The 17,319-nt window shown below is 54.3% G+C and overlaps 1 protein-coding gene across 1 annotated transcript in view; it reads left to right on the top strand.

Annotated features, from left to right (window-relative positions):
• Positions 1-17,319, top strand: part of SPTBN2 (spectrin, beta, non-erythrocytic 2) — a 48,732-nt gene that overhangs the window by 12,728 nt on the left and 18,685 nt on the right. Inside the window, exons 3-12 of the mRNA XM_014538222.1 lie at positions 5,430-5,608; positions 10,128-10,279; positions 10,920-11,093; positions 11,868-11,959; positions 12,097-12,177; positions 12,510-12,625; positions 14,492-14,604; positions 14,747-14,934; positions 16,281-16,398; positions 16,929-17,199. Coding sequence (XP_014393708.1) covers positions 5,430-5,608; positions 10,128-10,279; positions 10,920-11,093; positions 11,868-11,959; positions 12,097-12,177; positions 12,510-12,625; positions 14,492-14,604; positions 14,747-14,934; positions 16,281-16,398; positions 16,929-17,199 — 1,484 coding nt within the window. The remainder of the gene's footprint in view (positions 1-5,429; positions 5,609-10,127; positions 10,280-10,919; positions 11,094-11,867; positions 11,960-12,096; positions 12,178-12,509; positions 12,626-14,491; positions 14,605-14,746; positions 14,935-16,280; positions 16,399-16,928; positions 17,200-17,319) is intronic.

The following is a 17,319-nucleotide window of genomic DNA, read 5'->3' as shown; positions in this document are numbered from 1 at the left end:
CTGCCCGGCAGGCGTCTGCGAGCGCCGGCTTCTCCCGGGGGCTGGCTGGGGGGCACCCTCCGAGCCGGTAAGTGTCTCCTGGCCTCTTTGGTAGCTAGCTCCATGCGCTCCTTTCTGCAGCCTCACTGTGTGAGTGTGAGAAGGGGACGCAGTTGGCCCTGGTGCCCAGAACACTGGCAGAGCGAGAATGAAGCCCCTTCGAGTGTGGGCAGGCTGGGTGTAAGGTGTCTCTGCGGCCGAGACACCCAGAGGGCTTGGAGGCCACCCCGCACGGAACTACCTGGCAAGGCCTCCTCGCTGGGGTGCTCCAACTCCAGCACCACATTCGGCCTTTACCATCCACTCTGGCTCAGAAGGAATCCCCCACCCCCCCCATTAACCCCGTGGCATTGCGTGCTTGTCTGGGCTGCAGGCTTGCCCCTGCCCTAACCTGCTACATGTTGTCTCCATGAGTTGTTCCTCAGTTGCCCTCCCCTCCACAAGCAGCCACAATTGCAGCGCTGGAGAGCTGGTTCAGACATGGACAGGGCATCCACAAACCAGTTTTCCCTGAAGATGAAGGGGGCAGAGTGAGTTCCAAATATGTGTCTTAGCCTGAGGGACTGGCAGCCTCTCAGCATATTCAGAACAGCAAAGGATTCGGGAGGAAAAAGCTGGCGTGAGTCTTAGATTTGTCCCTTAGAGAAACTGATGAGACCCATGGGTTGCAAGCTTGGGGGAGAGGGCAGCAAGGGAGTGAAAATTAGTCTGAATAATTCTGCTCCGAGTAGAGGATTCTAAAGGAGATCAAACAAAAATGCAACCCCTCTCTTCGCCCCATCCTGAGTTCCGTGGAGGAGCTTCCTCTGCTTGCTTCATCAGGAACAGGCCTGGAGAGAAAACAGGGGGATTCTGTTTCTGCCCCAGGTCCCCTGGTTGCCCGGAGTACATCTTTCTTTTGCTCTTCTAGGAGCCCTGAGTTTATTTGTGATGTCTTTTTCCTTTTCGCTCTGTGCTGGTCCTCTCATACTTCGAGTCAAATAAGATTTTTACTTGGCCAACATCCCCATTTCTTCTAATCTATTATTCATCCTGCTGTCATGTGTTCAGCTCACCTCCCTACAGCGTCTCTAGCCATATCGTCCTCCTCTGCACATCTGTGATTCGCCTGTGTCGGGACATCAGCTCAATTTGTCTCATTCGATCCAGAGCTCAATCCGTCTTCATTTTCCTCTCATTGCCCGAGGCTTCAGGCTTGCTGTGGGTCTTGGGGTTTCTGAGGGGAAGTTATACTTGGGTTGAGCATGGGAAGCTAACCTCAGGTCACACTTACCCCTGGACGTTGTGTTTTCTCAGCCCTTGTGGCTCCTCTAACCAACTCTAACTGCTCCTTCTCTTTGGACAACATGGCCCTCAATGTGTGGTCCCCAGACCAGTAGCTTTAATGTCATCTGGGAACAGGGTAGAAATGCAGACTGCCAAGCCCCACCCCAGACCTATACTCTATCAGACATTCTAGGGGCAGGCCCAGTCATCTGTTTTCATAGTCTCCCCCTACCCCTGCCCCCAGTTGTGATGCATGCACGTTTGAGAGTCCGTGGTCCTGAACAGTAGAGCTCAACCCTGACAGACCTCCAGCAGAGGGGCTTCTCTGATCCCATCTCATTCTTTCCTTGAGCTTTTCTCTAGCTTTAAGAATGACATTAATTCAATGGCCAAAAAGAAAGAAAGAAAGAAAAAAGAATTATAGCCTATACATTCAATATGTCTTTATTAAATACCTATGTACTGGGCTTGGAAAACATAGCCCTTGTCCTCGTTGTGTTAAAAGTGGAGCAGCAGAGAGACACATAAACAACTAACTGTAATACAACATGATAAGTACAATAATAGCAGCCTGCTGAAGTGCTGCAGGAGCACAGAGTGGGGAATGATCTACTCTGAGGGAGGTAAAGAATTAATCAGGAGGAGGATGTGGTGAGAGGAGGAATTAGGGAATGAGACAGGCTCTAGCCCCAGGGATAGGATTTCTAGCTTTGAATGCCAGCTAAAACGGAGAAAGGGGAAGGGGATGGGGGGAGCAGCTGCCCATGAGGATCTATCGGCACCGGCTGAGCAATCCAGAAGCATTTGGGATCTAGCAGGACCCCCAGCTTGCAGCTGGCAGAAGTTGGCTTTATTGTAGATGAACAATGTAAGCTACTTGGGTCTGGCCTCCAGGTCAGTGGCTAAGAATAAAGTGCTGGTGCACTGTAATCGGGATTAGCTGCTGTACCACCCTCTCTCCAGAGTTCAGGAATCCACGATGGAGGAGAAGGTTGACCAGTCTCCGGTGCAGAGAGAGACAGGGGGTCATGGGCTGGGGGGCAGGCAGACTAAGGAGATGTGAGCAGGGAGACCCAGATCATAGGCAAGGAATGATGCACTCATTGAACAGGAACCAGAGCAGGACCTGGGTAGAAGGCACTCGAATAGAAAACTGTAGGGCTCGGAGATGGCAGCAGGGAACACAGGCAGAGCACACAGCATGTTCTCCAGAAGTCCAGGGCCTGCAGAGCCCAAATGCTTGAAAACCCAAACTCAGAAACAGGGAGATAGGCCTCAGAACCAGCAGAGAGCAGTGTTTTCACATGCAAGTCTATGGGAATGAGCTCCTTGGAGTCCCAGCGTGGGGGCCTGATGAGGAGCCGTGACCTATAGACAGCACTGCCATCTCGGTTCCTTTTCCTTTTTTTTTTTTTAAAATATGTTTTTATTGATTTCAGAGAGAGGAAGGGAGAGGAAGAGAAAGATAGAGGGATAGAGGGATGAGAGAGAATATTGGTCGGCTGCCTCCTGCACGCCCCCTACTGGGGATCGAGCCCTCAACCTGAACATGTGCCCTGACCAGGAATTGAACCATGACCTCCTGGTTCATAGGTCGATGTTCAACCACTGAGCCACACCAGCCGGGCTCTGCTCCATTTCTGTATGGCAACATCTCCAGAAACCCAGCACACAAAACATGTATGTCAAAATTTGATTTGGCCAAAGGACCATTCAAGTGGCTGAATTTTTATTTGGAAAAAGGGGAGGTTCCAACTCCATACTTTCTCCCCCAGATGATAAGATTCCACATAGAGGCTATAACAGCCAGATCCCGTGGCTGGGCCCCAATAGGATTCCTTGGGAGGACCAAGTTGGATCACCGAAAGGAAGCCAAAGCAGTCCATATTTGGGTTTTGGTCAGCTTATGGGTGCCCCAGGGACACACGGTAGTTTGGAGACCAGGCCAGGCAGTCCACTTCTTTAAGTTTCTGCTCTTTGTGGGATACAAAGGTGTAAAGCAGGGTTTGGAATCCTCACAGGCCTTCAGGGAACAGGCAGGTAATAAAAACACAGGGTGCAGCTGGAAGGAGACAAAAGGGAATGGTGGGGCCTAGACAGAAATGGAAAATGCAGGCCCACCTAGAGGAATCCAACATCAGTTATTTATAACACAGTTTACTGGCCACACTCTGGGGGACTGGCTTTAGTGGGTTTGTGAGTCCTGATCAAAGGAAAAGGCGTCATGGAAACAGAAGGCCAGGGGCCATGTATGTAGGAGTTTTCGAGGGGAGGTGTATGCAGGGAGAGTGTAAGTGCTAGAAATGTCCGTCCCAAAGCTAAGCGTGAGCATGGCTGCTGGGGAAGGGCTGAGAAGAACGGAATTGAAATGGTCCTGGGGTTTAGGCTGCTGCCCTGTCCAGCTGAGAGGTGACTCTGGCTCAGGTCATGCCTGGCCCACACCACTCTTTGCTCAGGGTGACTCAACTCTGACCTAGAGTTTATTTTTATATAAATATTTACAGAGCAAACTTGAAGAATCTGTTAGGGGAAATGATGGACTTAAAATGAGAGAGGAGGCCTAGTGAAATGAAGCTCCTTTGAAAGGAGTGAAAGCCCACATCTAGGAACCCCAGACCTTAGCTCCTCCTCACCTCATCAGTGCTACTCCCAGGGAAGTCCTTGTGCGTGTTTTCTCTTTGGGAGGAAGGGGAGGGGCAGACAGTCCTGACCTTCACGTGGGTCAGGTTCAGCTTCATGAAACCAGTTAATGACAGAAGCCAAGTTCTGCCTTTGTGTGCCCATGGGAACACACCTCCCTACCCACTCACATCTCACCGCCCATCCCTTCTTCCTCCCCAAACCACACAAGAAACACACACACACACACACACACACACACACACACACACACACACACACACGAAATTCTCTGTACCTCCTCTCCAGAAGCAGAAACTGCCAAGATCACAGCCCCAACCCTAGGAAGTGCTACTAAGGATTAAAATATATCTTTGTATTTGAGAGGGACTAGGAAAATGAGTAATGCAGAATTTGGGGTTCAGACAAAGTTACAGATCCAGCCAGGCCCTCCATTCCCTTGGATGGCTGCTGAATGCTGACTTACACAGGAACTTTGGACAGTAGAGGTTTTTTAAAATTCCCTAGCAGCTAATCTGAAGCTCATTTGTTAGTTTTGAGAGGCACAGTTTGCGTAACGTAGAGTTGTAAGTAGCTCTGTCGAGCATACTGGTCCTCATTTCCCCAGCCTGGGCCCTAGAAGGGACCGATGTGGGCTGATAGCTCCCGGGGAGCTCAGAAGGGCTCCAGGAAGTTCGAGGAACATGTAAATGTTGTGAGCAAGAGTTTGTCCTCCAAAGTCACAAGGAAACTCATTTCAGACCCCAGCTCTGCTCCTTCCAGCTGTGTGACCTTGAACCGTGACTTAACTTTCACGGTGCAACTTCTTCATCTATGAAATGGGGATGCTAATGGAGCCATGGGTTATGATGGGGTGATGCATGTATCACAGCTGACATTCATCAAGCACCTTGTAAGTATTCCCTGTTACAAAATTTTTAGAAAAAAAGGAAACAAAAGGGGGAGAACCGTACTGTGTCCTCCTTTGAACTCCTGGGCACCGTCAGTGCAGCAGTCTTTCTGGTGCATCATAGATGTGTCTTAGCTCGAGAGCAGGATCCCCGTCTTTTCATCTCAAATCACCTGCAGGGCATAGAATAAAAGAACTCTGGTCTATGCTCATTATTGCTCCAGGGGCCCCACGCCTGCTTCCTGCATTACCCTGGTTTACGCACTGCTGTCCTGAACCACGCTGAAGCCATCGCCACTTGCAGCCCCAGCTCTGTCCACTGTCCCCCTCTGGCCGGAGGCCCTGGAGCCCTCCCTGCCCACTGCTTCGCTCTGAGACACAGTTGCCTTCCTGCCTCATTCCACTGCGTCCTGTCCCCGACCAGGGATGGCTTTCCCTCTGCACCGGGGGCTCCTTTCCATTGACAGAAAAACCAACCACAATCTTTGGCCATCAGGAGAGGGAGCAGACCTTGGGCAGGAGGAGAGGAGAACATGGTGAGTGGTGGGCTCAGTGGCCCCAAGATGCCCCTCATCAGCCATATTCCCCCTTGCAGGAGCAGGAGGCCACCCACCACCATGAGCAGCACCCTGTCACCCACAGACTTCGACAGTTTGGAGATCCAGGGCCAGTACAGCGACATCAACAATCGCTGGGACCTGCCTGACTCGGACTGGGACAATGACAGCAGCTCAGCCCGCCTCTTTGAGAGGTCTCGAATTAAGGCCCTGGCAGGTGAGAACAGGGGAGGGCCCAGGGAGATGCTGAGGACGCTGGGGACAGAAGCTTGTCGGGAGGAGTCCTTTAACTTCATGGGAAGGCAGGCTTTCTAAGCTGCTGCACGGGAGTGGCAAATCCACATCACCCTATCAAGAGCCTGGTCCCCAACTCCAGCCTTCAGAACAAACTTCATGCAATCCAGAACATTCCCCGGCTTCCCTGACCCCAGCAGAGAGAGGTCCTGCTGACTCTGGTACTCAGCTGTGTTCCCCTCTGCACTCAGCTGGCTTCTTGGCCTCTGACCCTGAGTCATGTCCTGAATTCTCTTGCACTTGGTCTTGCTGTTTGCTTCCACCCACCTCTCCTTTACCTTTCATCCCCTTGTGTCTTCATTGGTTTCCACTGTCATCTCTCACACCTGTTCTTCCCCCCACACACACACCCAGTCCATTATCCGCTCCTCTCCCTCCCCACCTGTTCCCTCCACCTGCTGCCTGTTCCTCCCATTATTTCATCTACCTATTCCCTGAAGCAGGTGCCCTCTACCCTCCCCTGGTTTGCTCTCTGCCTGGCCCCTGCCCTCCCCTACGGCCTGGGCTTTCCCCTTCAGCTCCTCCAAGCTCAAACAAACCCGTTGGACGGGCCTCCCTGCGTTCCCTGGGAGGAGTTGTCATGGCAACAAGAGTGCAGCTGCCACCTGACACCCCTAGCGGATGGCCTGGCCCGCGTGGGGCTGAGTCACCCACACACCCCAAGGCTACCCACCCCATCAGACTACCCTCCTCCACCCCACCTTGTCTTTCCCACTGACTTACTGGCCTCCCAGCCAAGTGCAGTGGGAGAGGTCCCACCTACTCCCTCCTGAGAGGTGGTGCTCCCAGCGTGGGTGGGGTGGCTTCCCGGAAGAAGGGAGACACTGAAGGGGGTGGTTCCCAAACCTGGCCACACTTTTCACAGAACCCACCCAGGGCCGTTTTTACAAGCACGATTGCCAAGCCCCTTCCTGACACTTGGATTAGAATCTTTGGACATGCGGTCCAGATGTCAGGGTTTTTAAGCTCTCCAGGCAATTCTTTCAGCCAGCCCAGCACCAGTCAGAGGACCTCCACGTGGTGGCATAGCTTCTGGGGACCCCTTATCATTTTCTCCGGGGCTTCTCTGTCCTGGTTGGGTCTTCAGGCTGGCTTGGGAAACACCCATCCCTATGGATGGGAGAAGACAGAGACATGGGTTGTGAGAACGTCACCTCTTTGGGGGAAAGTTTCCCTGGTGCCCTGGCCCTGGGAGCACGTAGCCTCTAGAACTGTCATGATGTCGGATGTACATGCCACGCGATACCAGGACTGGTGCGATGTCTGCGCGCCCCATGCTGCCTCTGGCTCTCTGAAGAGGCCTCTCCTTATGAGCTTTGCTTTGCACTGACCTCGCACTAGTAGGTGCCAAATAGATGCTGAATGAATGACGATGGGAGAGGCGAGGCTGGGCTGTAAGGGAAAGAGCTAAAGCCCAGAGACAGGTCGGAAGGGAATCTGGTAGATTGCTCAGCAGTGGGTGTACTGGGGGCCTGGCATGGCCTGGCTGGGGGCCGAGGGGCCCAGTGTCAGGAGAGGGGTGGGACTGGAGGCGATGATGACAAACAAGTGGGAGGGATAAGAACTCGGATTTCACAGATACAGGGATGTAAGGAGTTTCTCTTTCTCTGCTCTCTGAGCTGGGGATCACAGCCCATGTCCTGAAGCGGGGGCCTCCCAAAGTCACCCAGAGAGGGGCCATCCTTGTCACAGCTGACAACCTTTGGGAAGCAGGACTTTGGCTGGGGAATCCTCTCTTGGCTTCTCTGGACTCTTAGGCAACTCAGGGCCTGATGGGCAGGTCTCTAAGAGGCTTGCAGTCCCTCCTCCGCCCCACAGGGCCTGGCCCTGCCCCAGCCGCGGGCTCCGCCTCCACCCCTCCCCCGGCACTGTCCAACCTGTTTGTCTGGAGCTGCCTCTGTCTCCTCTCACCACAGCCAGGTGTGCCCTGCTGCTTGTCTGGGAGTTCGGGATCCCAGACATCCTGTAACTCCTTTTTCTAACTCCTTGAACTTCTACCATCTTTGGACCACCCCCTTCACCACCACCCAGGACCCCAGCCTCTGGGGATCCCAGGCTCCAGGGAGGCTGAACCTGTGACCCTGCCCCTGTGCGGGCAGGGCATGGACTCTGGGCCCCCAGCTGTGTAGAAGGCAGCGGGCACCATGAATGGGAACGGGGTGAGCAGGGTGCACGGGCACAGCCTGAACGGGGCTGGTGAGTTTTACTATGAGGCTGTGGAAGGGTCTCAGAACCCCAGGGGCCTCCTGCTCTCGCCAGCTGCCTTCATCAACCCCGCTCAGTACGCCAGCGTGCTGGAAGGACGCTTCAAACAGCTTCAAGGTGAGCTCCTCGGGCCCAGGGGAGCGGAGGGGATCCTGGGGGCGTGGGAGAGGAGCCAGAGTGAAGAACGGGAGTGGAACGTTGGCTGTGACTCAGGCGTTTGTGCTGGGAGACAGTATGCCAGGGGAATAATTACAAGTGGCCAGAAAATACGTGGATGCCGACAGCATGGGGGAAAGGCCGCGACCCACTCACTGGAAGGGTCTGTGAGCGTGTGAGTGGGTGTGACCGCAAGGCCCCGCTGTGTCCCCCAGTGAATGCTGTGACCATGGAGGCGGCAGGCGAGGCTGAGAAAAGCAGCGCCCGTGTCAGCAAATAGGGAGACCGCCAGCGAGGTCTCACTGAGACGTTCACTTTCAGTGGGTTTGAAGGCGCAGGCCTGCCGGGATATTTGGGGAAGGAGGAGAGGGGAGTGAGCCAGGAGGCCTAGGGACCCAGGCTTGTGAGTGGCGCCCTGAGTTTCTGTGTGGGTCTGAGTATGCGAGGAGGCAGTGTGTGTGGGAACTGGGCAGTGTGTCAAAGGGAGTTGGTGCAGGCAGACTTAGGTATAAGTCTGAGCAGGCGTGTGTTCGTCTGGCACCAGTGTTTCCGTGTGTTTCTGGAAGTCGCTGTGTTTGGTGGGGGTTGTCTGTGGATGCTGTGGACGCTTATGAAGTTACACTTTGTCTCCAGTGCTTGGCTTTGCACATTTCTCTCCCGGCCCCACTGTTTCCACGTCTTCCCCGTTCATTCTGTCTGTGTGCCAACATGGCCTCCCCCACTGTGCCTGGCATGGACAGTCCCATGGATCCAGGAGTGGCCGGTGGTCCAGGAAATCCCTGGCTTAGTCGGTAGACCCTGAAAGGAGCCCCCAAAGCTCCCTTGGTCCCGCAGTGCTGCAGAGCATGAGCTGTCCCGTGCAGCTGTTAGAACCCCGAGGTTGGCCGGGCGCAGGGGTTGGAGGTAAGAAAGACAGGACGAGACGCGGGTGTGTCGTGTGTTTGTAGGTGAGGTGCGTAGGAATGTGAGATTAAGGGATGAGTCTTTTCAGTTTCTGAGATGCTGGTGCTGAGAGGGAAACAAGAGTGACTGTTCAGGTCCTGGCCACTCGGGCTGGATCCTTGCACCGGGCTCCCCTGGGGAGAACTGACGGAAATCTTAGTGACCGAAGCAGCGTCCAGTGGCCTGAGCTTCTTCCCTCAGTTTGTCATTGATGACATTTTTAATTTTTATTTTTTGGTGGAACCTAAGAGCATCCCCTCAAGCAGCGCCCCTCCCTGTGGACCAGGCAACAGGACATTTCCTCATTTTTTGAGATAATTGGCACTTGACTCTGCCTGGCTCCGCCCCACACATACCCCGTGTTTCTTGGGCTCACTCTCTTCCCTGTTCCCAACTTCAAGATCTTATTTTTCTTCTCAGTGTTGGAAGGTTGGGGTCCCGGGAGCACATCCCTTGCAGCCCATTGAATGAACCCACCTCAGAAAAGCCCGTCTCTAAATTATCCCAGGAGAGCAAGCCGGCTCCGGCGGCCTGCAGGCTCTATGATGTCACATCGTTCTAATAGCCACTTGCAAGAGCCGCTGCTGTGCTTTAAGTCCGCACCCTCCCATTTGCCCACCCCCCAAAGAGAGCAGCCGCACGGCCTGCCGGGCGAGCACTGTCCTGGGCCTTGGGCGGCTCCTGTAGAACAGACTCACCCAGGACCTCACACACCCGGCCCGCTTAATCAGCACAGGGCCCTGTTGAAGCGGAAAGTGTTATGCCCGTTTTATAGATGAGGAAACTGAGGCTCTGATAGAGGAAGTAACCGTTGCACCACTGTTACCTGGCCGCGCCCTGATCCCAGATCCCAGCCCTTCCCTCCATGTTTCGTAGCTCCTAATTTCTTTCATCCTTTCTTCTCAAAGCCTGTATCTCGCTCTCATTTTTGTCCTTTATCTTACTGGGATGAGCTCATTCCCATTTCTTTATTTCCCTGCTTTTTAAGTTATTTTCCTTTTGGCCATCTTCCTTCCCTCCTCCCCTTCCCAGACCTCACCTCCTGCCTCTCAGGCACCCCTCACCCCGCAAACGCACCAACTGGTGATTAGAAACAACTGTATTTGAAGGACAGAAATGACCTCATGTTGCCACCACAGATGAGCGAGAAGCCGTGCAGAAGAAAACCTTCACCAAGTGGGTGAACTCACACCTGGCCCGGGTGACCTGCCGGGTGGGCGACCTGTACAGCGACCTCCGGGATGGACGTAACCTCCTGAGGCTCCTCGAGGTGCTGTCGGGAGAGACACTGGTGAGCTGTGGTCACCAGGGAGGAGGGGGCCTGAGAAACGGTGGTCCAGGGGTGATCTGCAGGGGTCTCCCCTAGAGAGGAGAGTGACACCTCAGAGCGAGAGCAGTAGCTGCCCCATACGGGTGGGCGACCTGTACAGCGACCTCCGGGATGGACGTAACCTCCTGAGGCTCCTCGAGGTGCTGTCGGGAGAGACACTGGTGAGCTGTGGTCACCAGGGAGGAGGGGGCCTGAGAAACGGTGGTCCAGGGGTGATCTGCAGGGGTCTCCCCTAGAGAGGAGAGTGACACCTCAGAGCGAGAGCAGTAGCTGCCCGGTACGGAGCCCGGTTTCATTCTGAGGCTTTGCTGCGTGGATTAAGCAGGAGCATTGCTTCAGGGAGACAGGAACAGTGGCCCCATTGAAAACATTTCTTTTCCCACCCACTCTGCGTGCAATTAATTCCCTTGGGAATCTTAATCTGGCCTGAGCCTCATCTGCAACCTCAGCTTTGGCTCCGTGAACTTGGGCCCAGCCCTGAGGCAGTCCCTGTGTTCCCGAGGGAGGTCATGGGGAAGGTGTGCAAAGCAGGGCTCGGGAAGGGAGGAGGGGAGGAGGAGGCCCACGGTCCCATGCCTTTGTGTCCCCTGACCCTCAACAGCCAAAGCCCACGAAGGGCCGCATGCGGATCCACTGCCTGGAGAATGTGGACAAGGCCCTGCAGTTCCTGAAGGAGCAGAAAGTGCACTTGGAAAATATGGGGTCCCATGACATTGTGGACGGAAACCACCGCCTGACCCTGGGGCTGGTCTGGACGATCATCCTTCGGTTCCAGGTACCCCGACTCAGTGCACTAAGCGCTGCTCTGCACCTCGGGCTGCACCGCGCGGTCCCTGCCCATCCAGCGTGTGATCAGTGTACAAGTGGAGGGTGTAGAACCGTGTAGAGCAATCAGGGACTCTCCTCATTAAACAGGGCATTGACTGGTGTGGCAAGTTCCCTGTGGCCCGGTCTATGTCCAGGTCACGGGCAGTAGGACCATATGTTGGTCCACAAGGGACTGGATGTTTTACAAACTGGTTCTTCACCACAGAGAGTTTAAGAACTACATCTTGGGTCTGGTCACTGGCCCATTCCTCTGCCTCAGACTCTGCTTACCTCCCTGAAAAGAGCAGCCACCCTACTCCTTATGCTCCGAGCATGGCCAGTCCAGTGTCCTGGTGCCACCACAACCCTCCTGATCTCCCCGGATGTAGCCTCCTTTGCTCCTTCCAGCCCTAAGCAGGGCTCTGTCCGCTTCACCTTCGAAACCCAGCTCTCAGCAAATGTTTACTCGCCCACCCGAAGATCCCCACCCGCAGGAACCAGCACCTTTCACTTCAGGGCGCTTCCACTGTTCTGACTTCCTACCCCACTCCGCTGCCGCAGATCCCTTTGACCCCATGTTCTGTGGTCACTAGCCCAGGAAGAAAGGTCCCCCGGCTCCGTCTCTACCACCCCTATTACAGGAGTCTAGAGAGCAGTTTTCTGTCCCATTATCTCTGAGCATCTCCGATAACTCCAGGAGCCCCTGTCCAGGGAGTCAAGGCCTCCCTTCCTTCCCTCTTAGATCCAAGACATCAGTGTGGAAACAGAAGACAACAAGGAGAAGAAGTCAGCCAAGGATGCCTTGCTGCTGTGGTGCCAGATGAAGACGGCTGGGTGAGGCTGCCCAGGGAGCGTGGCCTTGGAGGGGGGGAGGCACCGAGGCCGGGCGATAACGGAAGGGCAGACCCCAGGAACCTTGAGTCTCGCTCGAACCAGGGCTTGGACCTGATTTCCCTCGTCTCTGTCTGTAGGTATCCCAATGTCAACGTGCACAACTTCACCACCAGTTGGAGAGATGGGCTGGCCTTCAACGCCATTGTGCATAAGCACCGGTGAGAAGAAGGGGTCAGCGGGCCTGTCGGAGCTGCTGGGGTGGGTGGGTTACTGACCCAGGGGCACGCACACATGTTGATGGAGCAATGAGACGAGCTCCACAGCAATTGTGAGGAATGAACGCCGGGATAAGAGCCAGGATGTGGGGGCGCAGTGTTGCAAAGAAGGCTTGTGATGGGAACCCGGGGGCGTAGGCGCCGTGAGTGTGGGTCTGGGGCGCCTGGTCCTGGACACAGTGGACTCAGTGACTTGGGATAAAGAAAGGGGTGGCTTTGCTTTCCTCTTGAGGATCTTCGGTGTTTCTGATATTTCTCTATTCCCCCCGCCCCAGGCCAGACCTGCTGGATTTCGAGTCCCTGAAGAAGTGTAACGCCCACTACAACCTACAGAACGCCTTCAACCTGGCCGAGAAGGAGCTGGGGCTCACCAAGCTTCTGGACCCCGAAGGTGGGCCGAGCTTGCGAACACGATGCTGTGCCATAGAGACAGATGGGCTTTCTTTGGGGAGTGATGACAGTGTTCTGGAATTAGATGGTGGCCATGGCTGCACAACCTTGCAAATGTGCTAAAAACCACCACTGAGGCATACACTCTAAAAGGGTGAATGCAACGGTGTAAAAATTACATCCCGATTTTAGAAATGTAAAAGCTGTGGGAAGAAAGGCAGCCCTGTGCCGGAAATAGCCCAGAGATGAGGCTGGTCCCAGCCCCACCACGGAGCAGCTCTGTGACCCGCAGCCAGTTACTTGGCTCAGTGGCTCAGTTTCCTCATCTTCAAAATGAGAAGACTGGTCCAGCTGGTCTCTAAGGGCCCTTCTTATTCCAGAATCATAGGGTTCTAAGTTAAGCTACATGACCTGGAGGGCTCAGCAAGCACTGGGCCTGTGGTCAGCTGACCCTGCTGATGGGCCCTGTGGCTCTGATGTTAACGTTGATGAGACCGGGAATGGCCACTGGGCTCTTATTCTGTCCCTGGCACCGCACGGACATGCTTTCATTAACTTAACCCACACAGCACGCCCTTTGAAATCAGTGTCATTATTACCCTCAGCTAATGGAAGAGGAGCCGGGGCCTGGAGAGGTTAAGTGCCTTTCCCGAGGTCAGACGGCCGGTGGAGCTGAGGTTCACATTCAGGCAGCGGGGCTCCAGAGCCGGTTCCCGTTTCTCAGCCACCTCTCTGAGGGCGGAGAGCAGTCTTGGTGCAGCCAGAAACGGGAAGGAGGGAGAGGCCCGGTGACTTCCTGCGGGAGACACTCCCTCTTAAGGTCACCGGGCAAATTTGGGTCTTGGGTATTTTCTGCCTGTTTTCCATCCCCCCTCCCCTCTTCAATCATTACCTTTGTGGCTACTTACTATCACTTTCTCCAAGATGAAGGCTCTGGCCGTGGAAGGCAAAAGAGTTGGGAAGGTACTGTCCACCGCGGGGCAGTAGGCGTAAAGGCCTACGCCCTCTTAGTCCAGGGTGACAGACATCAGCGAACTAGTGATGAAAGTAGGCCAGACACAAGGTTCCTTGTAGAGCAGTTGAGAAGCACAGCTAGGATAAAGGACATCTAAGTAAAGCCAAGTATCCGATAGCTTTCTGCGATGATTTCAGCGGCTCCTGCCTTCTCGGGGTTTTCAGAGGTGACCAGGAGGGCTTCCGGTCCCCCAGTCTTCCCTTTAGGAAGGGTACACTCAGCCTAATTAAGAGAACCCAAGGCTTTCAAGTCAGAGTCAGCCTTGGCCCTTGTGGTGGGAGCTGATTTGGCCTGATGGACACTTCCTTCCAGCGGCCCACGGCTGAACTTTGGGATTGAGGTCAGATACAGCCTTGACCGTGCCCAGAGATGGCCATCAGAACTGGCCTCTAACCCTGCTGCTGGGCTCATGGGCCCTTCCCCTGAACATCCTGGGTTCAGGGGGCTTCATTCATACCTCTGTCTTGCTGAATATTCTGACTTCTTACACATCTTTCGAGCCCATAAGTCCATGATCCATCCCCAAGTGGGAATGCTATTTCTTTCCTTGTGTTGCTTCCTCCAACAGCTAAATTTGGTCTCCACGTCGGGAATGCTGGTAAAAGCCTCCTTGGGTTTCTGAGCTTTGTACTCTGCTTGTTTCTCAGAGGAAAAAAAATGTTACCTTTTCATGCCCTTTTAATCCATGTGGTTCATTTGTCATTTTGCTGTGAAGGGAGCTGGAAAGATGTCAGCCTTGGAGGGCCGGGGGGGGGGGGGAGCTGGCTTTGGGGTAAGAGATTCATGTTGCAGGGGCCCTTCTGGGAGGCAGGCTTCTCACCTCTGCCTGACCTGAGTGCTCTTTTTTCCCAGATGTGAATGTGGACCAACCAGATGAGAAATCCATCATTACCTATGTGGCTACTTACTATCACTATTTCTCCAAGATGAAGGCCCTGGCTGTGGAAGGCAAAAGGATTGGGAAGGTACTGTCCACCGCGGGGCAGTAGGTGTAAAGGCCAGAGAAGGCCTGGCCTCAGGGTCCTACTCCCCTCAAGCAGGGGCAGGGTGGAGCTGCAGGACTGGGCCCGGGGCCCATGGACATAACCCCACGTCACTGTCTCGCAGGTGCTGGACCACGCCATGGAGGCCGAGCGGCTGGTGGAGAAGTACGAGTCCCTGGCCTCAGAGCTGCTGCAGTGGATCGAGCAAACGATCGTGACCCTCAATGACCGGCAGCTGGCCAACTCCCTGAGCGGGGTCCAGAACCAGCTGCAGTCCTTCAATTCTTACCGCACGGTGGAGAAGCCGCCCAAGTAAGTGCCCCTGGGCCGCTCCTTGCCGCAGCGGGCCCGCCCCGAGCTGTGCTCACCCGAGAGGAAGCTAAATTAGGATGGCCTTTCGGGAGGGAAATTTGGCAGTGCATAGACGCAGGGGAGGCTCATCTCTCTCGGCTCAAAGCACGAGAAGCAGTCCCCCGAATGAATTCTTAAACGATTATCCATTAAAAAAAAAATCAGGCTGTGGAAATGATTGCCGAGGGATGTAGAGTCAGTGCAATCCACTCAGATACTGGTCAGGGCCCCAGCAACCCAGCCCCAGCTTAGGGACCGGGTCAGGGGATTGCACCCGACAGGCAACACAGGAGTGTTGCTAGTAGCTTGCACATTGCAGAGGTTCTTATCATCTATACAGGGTGTCCCCCAAGAATGTATATACACTTTAACAGCCGATAGCTATAATAGCTATCGGCTGTTAAAGTGTGTATACATTTGAAAAATGAAATGTATTTTAATAAACACTGCCTTTATAATTATTCAAAGTGTGTGTATATATTTTGGGGGGACACCCTATATATTTTAGAAATTAACTCTTTTCAAGGATGGAACTGCTGTTAGGCAGTTCTATACAGTGTATGCTAAAATGTCTGTTTTCCTATTATGGAGCTCTTTTGGAGTTAGTATGCTTCAGCTCCAAAGCTAGAATTAATCCAGAAAACATCTATTCCTATACATTCCAGGGAATGATTTGACCCAGAAAATCCTTTTCTGGGCATTGAACAAAGATGTAGCTTCAAGGATGTTCACCAGCGTGACCTTTGTAAAAGAAAAATAAGTCACAACCACTGACACTTATGTTGAAGAAATGTGTCGATTGGCTAAAAAGATGTTCATGACAGTTTACAAAACAGTTATTTGTGGACAACAGAGAGCAAAGGGCTAAGTCCAGGTTCAAAGTGCCTGCGTTCAAATCCTGGCTCTTCAACTTAATGGTTGTGAGTTGTTACCCTCTCCGTGCCTCAGTGTTCTCATCTGGAAAATGGGGGTAATAGGAGGATGTAGCCAGCAGGGAGAACTAAGCAATGTGTGTAAAGTCCTTGGAAGAAGGCCTGCCCCACAGTGAGAGAGTCCTGGACAAATGTTAGCCACAGCTGTGATCCGAGCCCATCTGTGTAAAACGAAAATGAAGCAAGTGTGTGCCAGTGGGTAACGGGCCATTTCTGGGTGGTTTTCAGGTGTTTTTAAATTACGTTCTTTTGATTCGCCAGTATTCTCTGTCTTTCATGTGTTGCTTTTATGAGAAGAAAACGTAGAGTCCCTGTTCCCCCCTCCCGCTCCCCCGTGACCTTTGACTCTGACCCCACCCCGGCCTCCCGCCCCAGGTTCACAGAGAAAGGGAACCTGGAAGTGCTGCTCTTCACCATCCAGAGCAAGCTGCGGGCCAACAACCAGAAGGTGTACACGCCCCGCGAGGGCCGGCTCATCTCTGACATCAACAAGGTCCACCACCCCCCTTTCCCATCCCACGGGCATCCCACCCTTGGCACCAGCCCCTACGGCCCCAACTTGAACTCTGGTCCCCGATGCCCACACCCCTCCCTGGTGCAGACGTGACTCACACATTCTCTCATGCGTCCTGCACACCCCCCTTCCTCCTCCCTCTGCCTCTCCATGTGAGTTCACATAATAAAATCATGCCCTAGTCTCTTATCTTGTTCAGCCTGATGATTAATAAAAGTAATAGGGGTCACCCACCGTCCCCTCCCCCCCACACACACACACAAACAAATCCAGTGGTTTCCATTGTTCCCGGTCCCCTCCGGTCCTTGCCTGAAGCAGGCGTAGTTTTCCCGTGGCTACTGCGCTCACGCTGCCCCTGCTTCTCATACCTCCACGCACCGGCGTCTAACTGAGCGCATTCCGCAGATGCACTAGACCGCGCTTCCCCGGGACTCACCATGTGCCCAGCCCCAGTGACCCCTCCTTCCCGAGCCCTGGCCCTTCAGCACTGATCCTGTCCCACCTCGCAGGCCTGGGAGCGGCTGGAGAAGGCCGAGCATGAGCGCGAGTTGGCCCTGCGCACCGAGCTGATCCGCCAGGAGAAGCTGGAGCAGCTGGCCGCCCGCTTCGACCGCAAGGCCGCGATGCGGGAGACCTGGCTCAGCGAGAACCAGCGCCTCGTGTCCCAGGTAGAACACGGGGGGTTCTTGGCCTGTCCAGGCTGCTGGGGAGAAGGGGGGAGAGGGTGGTGGATAAGAAGCCCTGCAGGGTGGGGAGCTAATGAAACAAGAAGTCCATCACGTGGATAAAAAGACCAAGAATCCCAGGAGCCAGGGGCCAGAGGCTTGAGCAGGAGAAGGGGTTGGCGAGACAGAATGAGAAGGGATAGAGAGGAAACGGAGAGCCACCTCATGGGGTTGG

The sequence above is a fragment of the Myotis brandtii genome, unplaced genomic scaffold (genome assembly GCF_000412655.1).
Source record: "Myotis brandtii unplaced genomic scaffold, ASM41265v1 scaffold187, whole genome shotgun sequence".
In the NCBI taxonomy this organism is placed as follows: Eukaryota; Metazoa; Chordata; class Mammalia; order Chiroptera; family Vespertilionidae; genus Myotis; species Myotis brandtii.
Note: the sequence above shows the minus strand (reverse complement) of the source record. Positions and strands in the feature narration are given on the sequence as shown.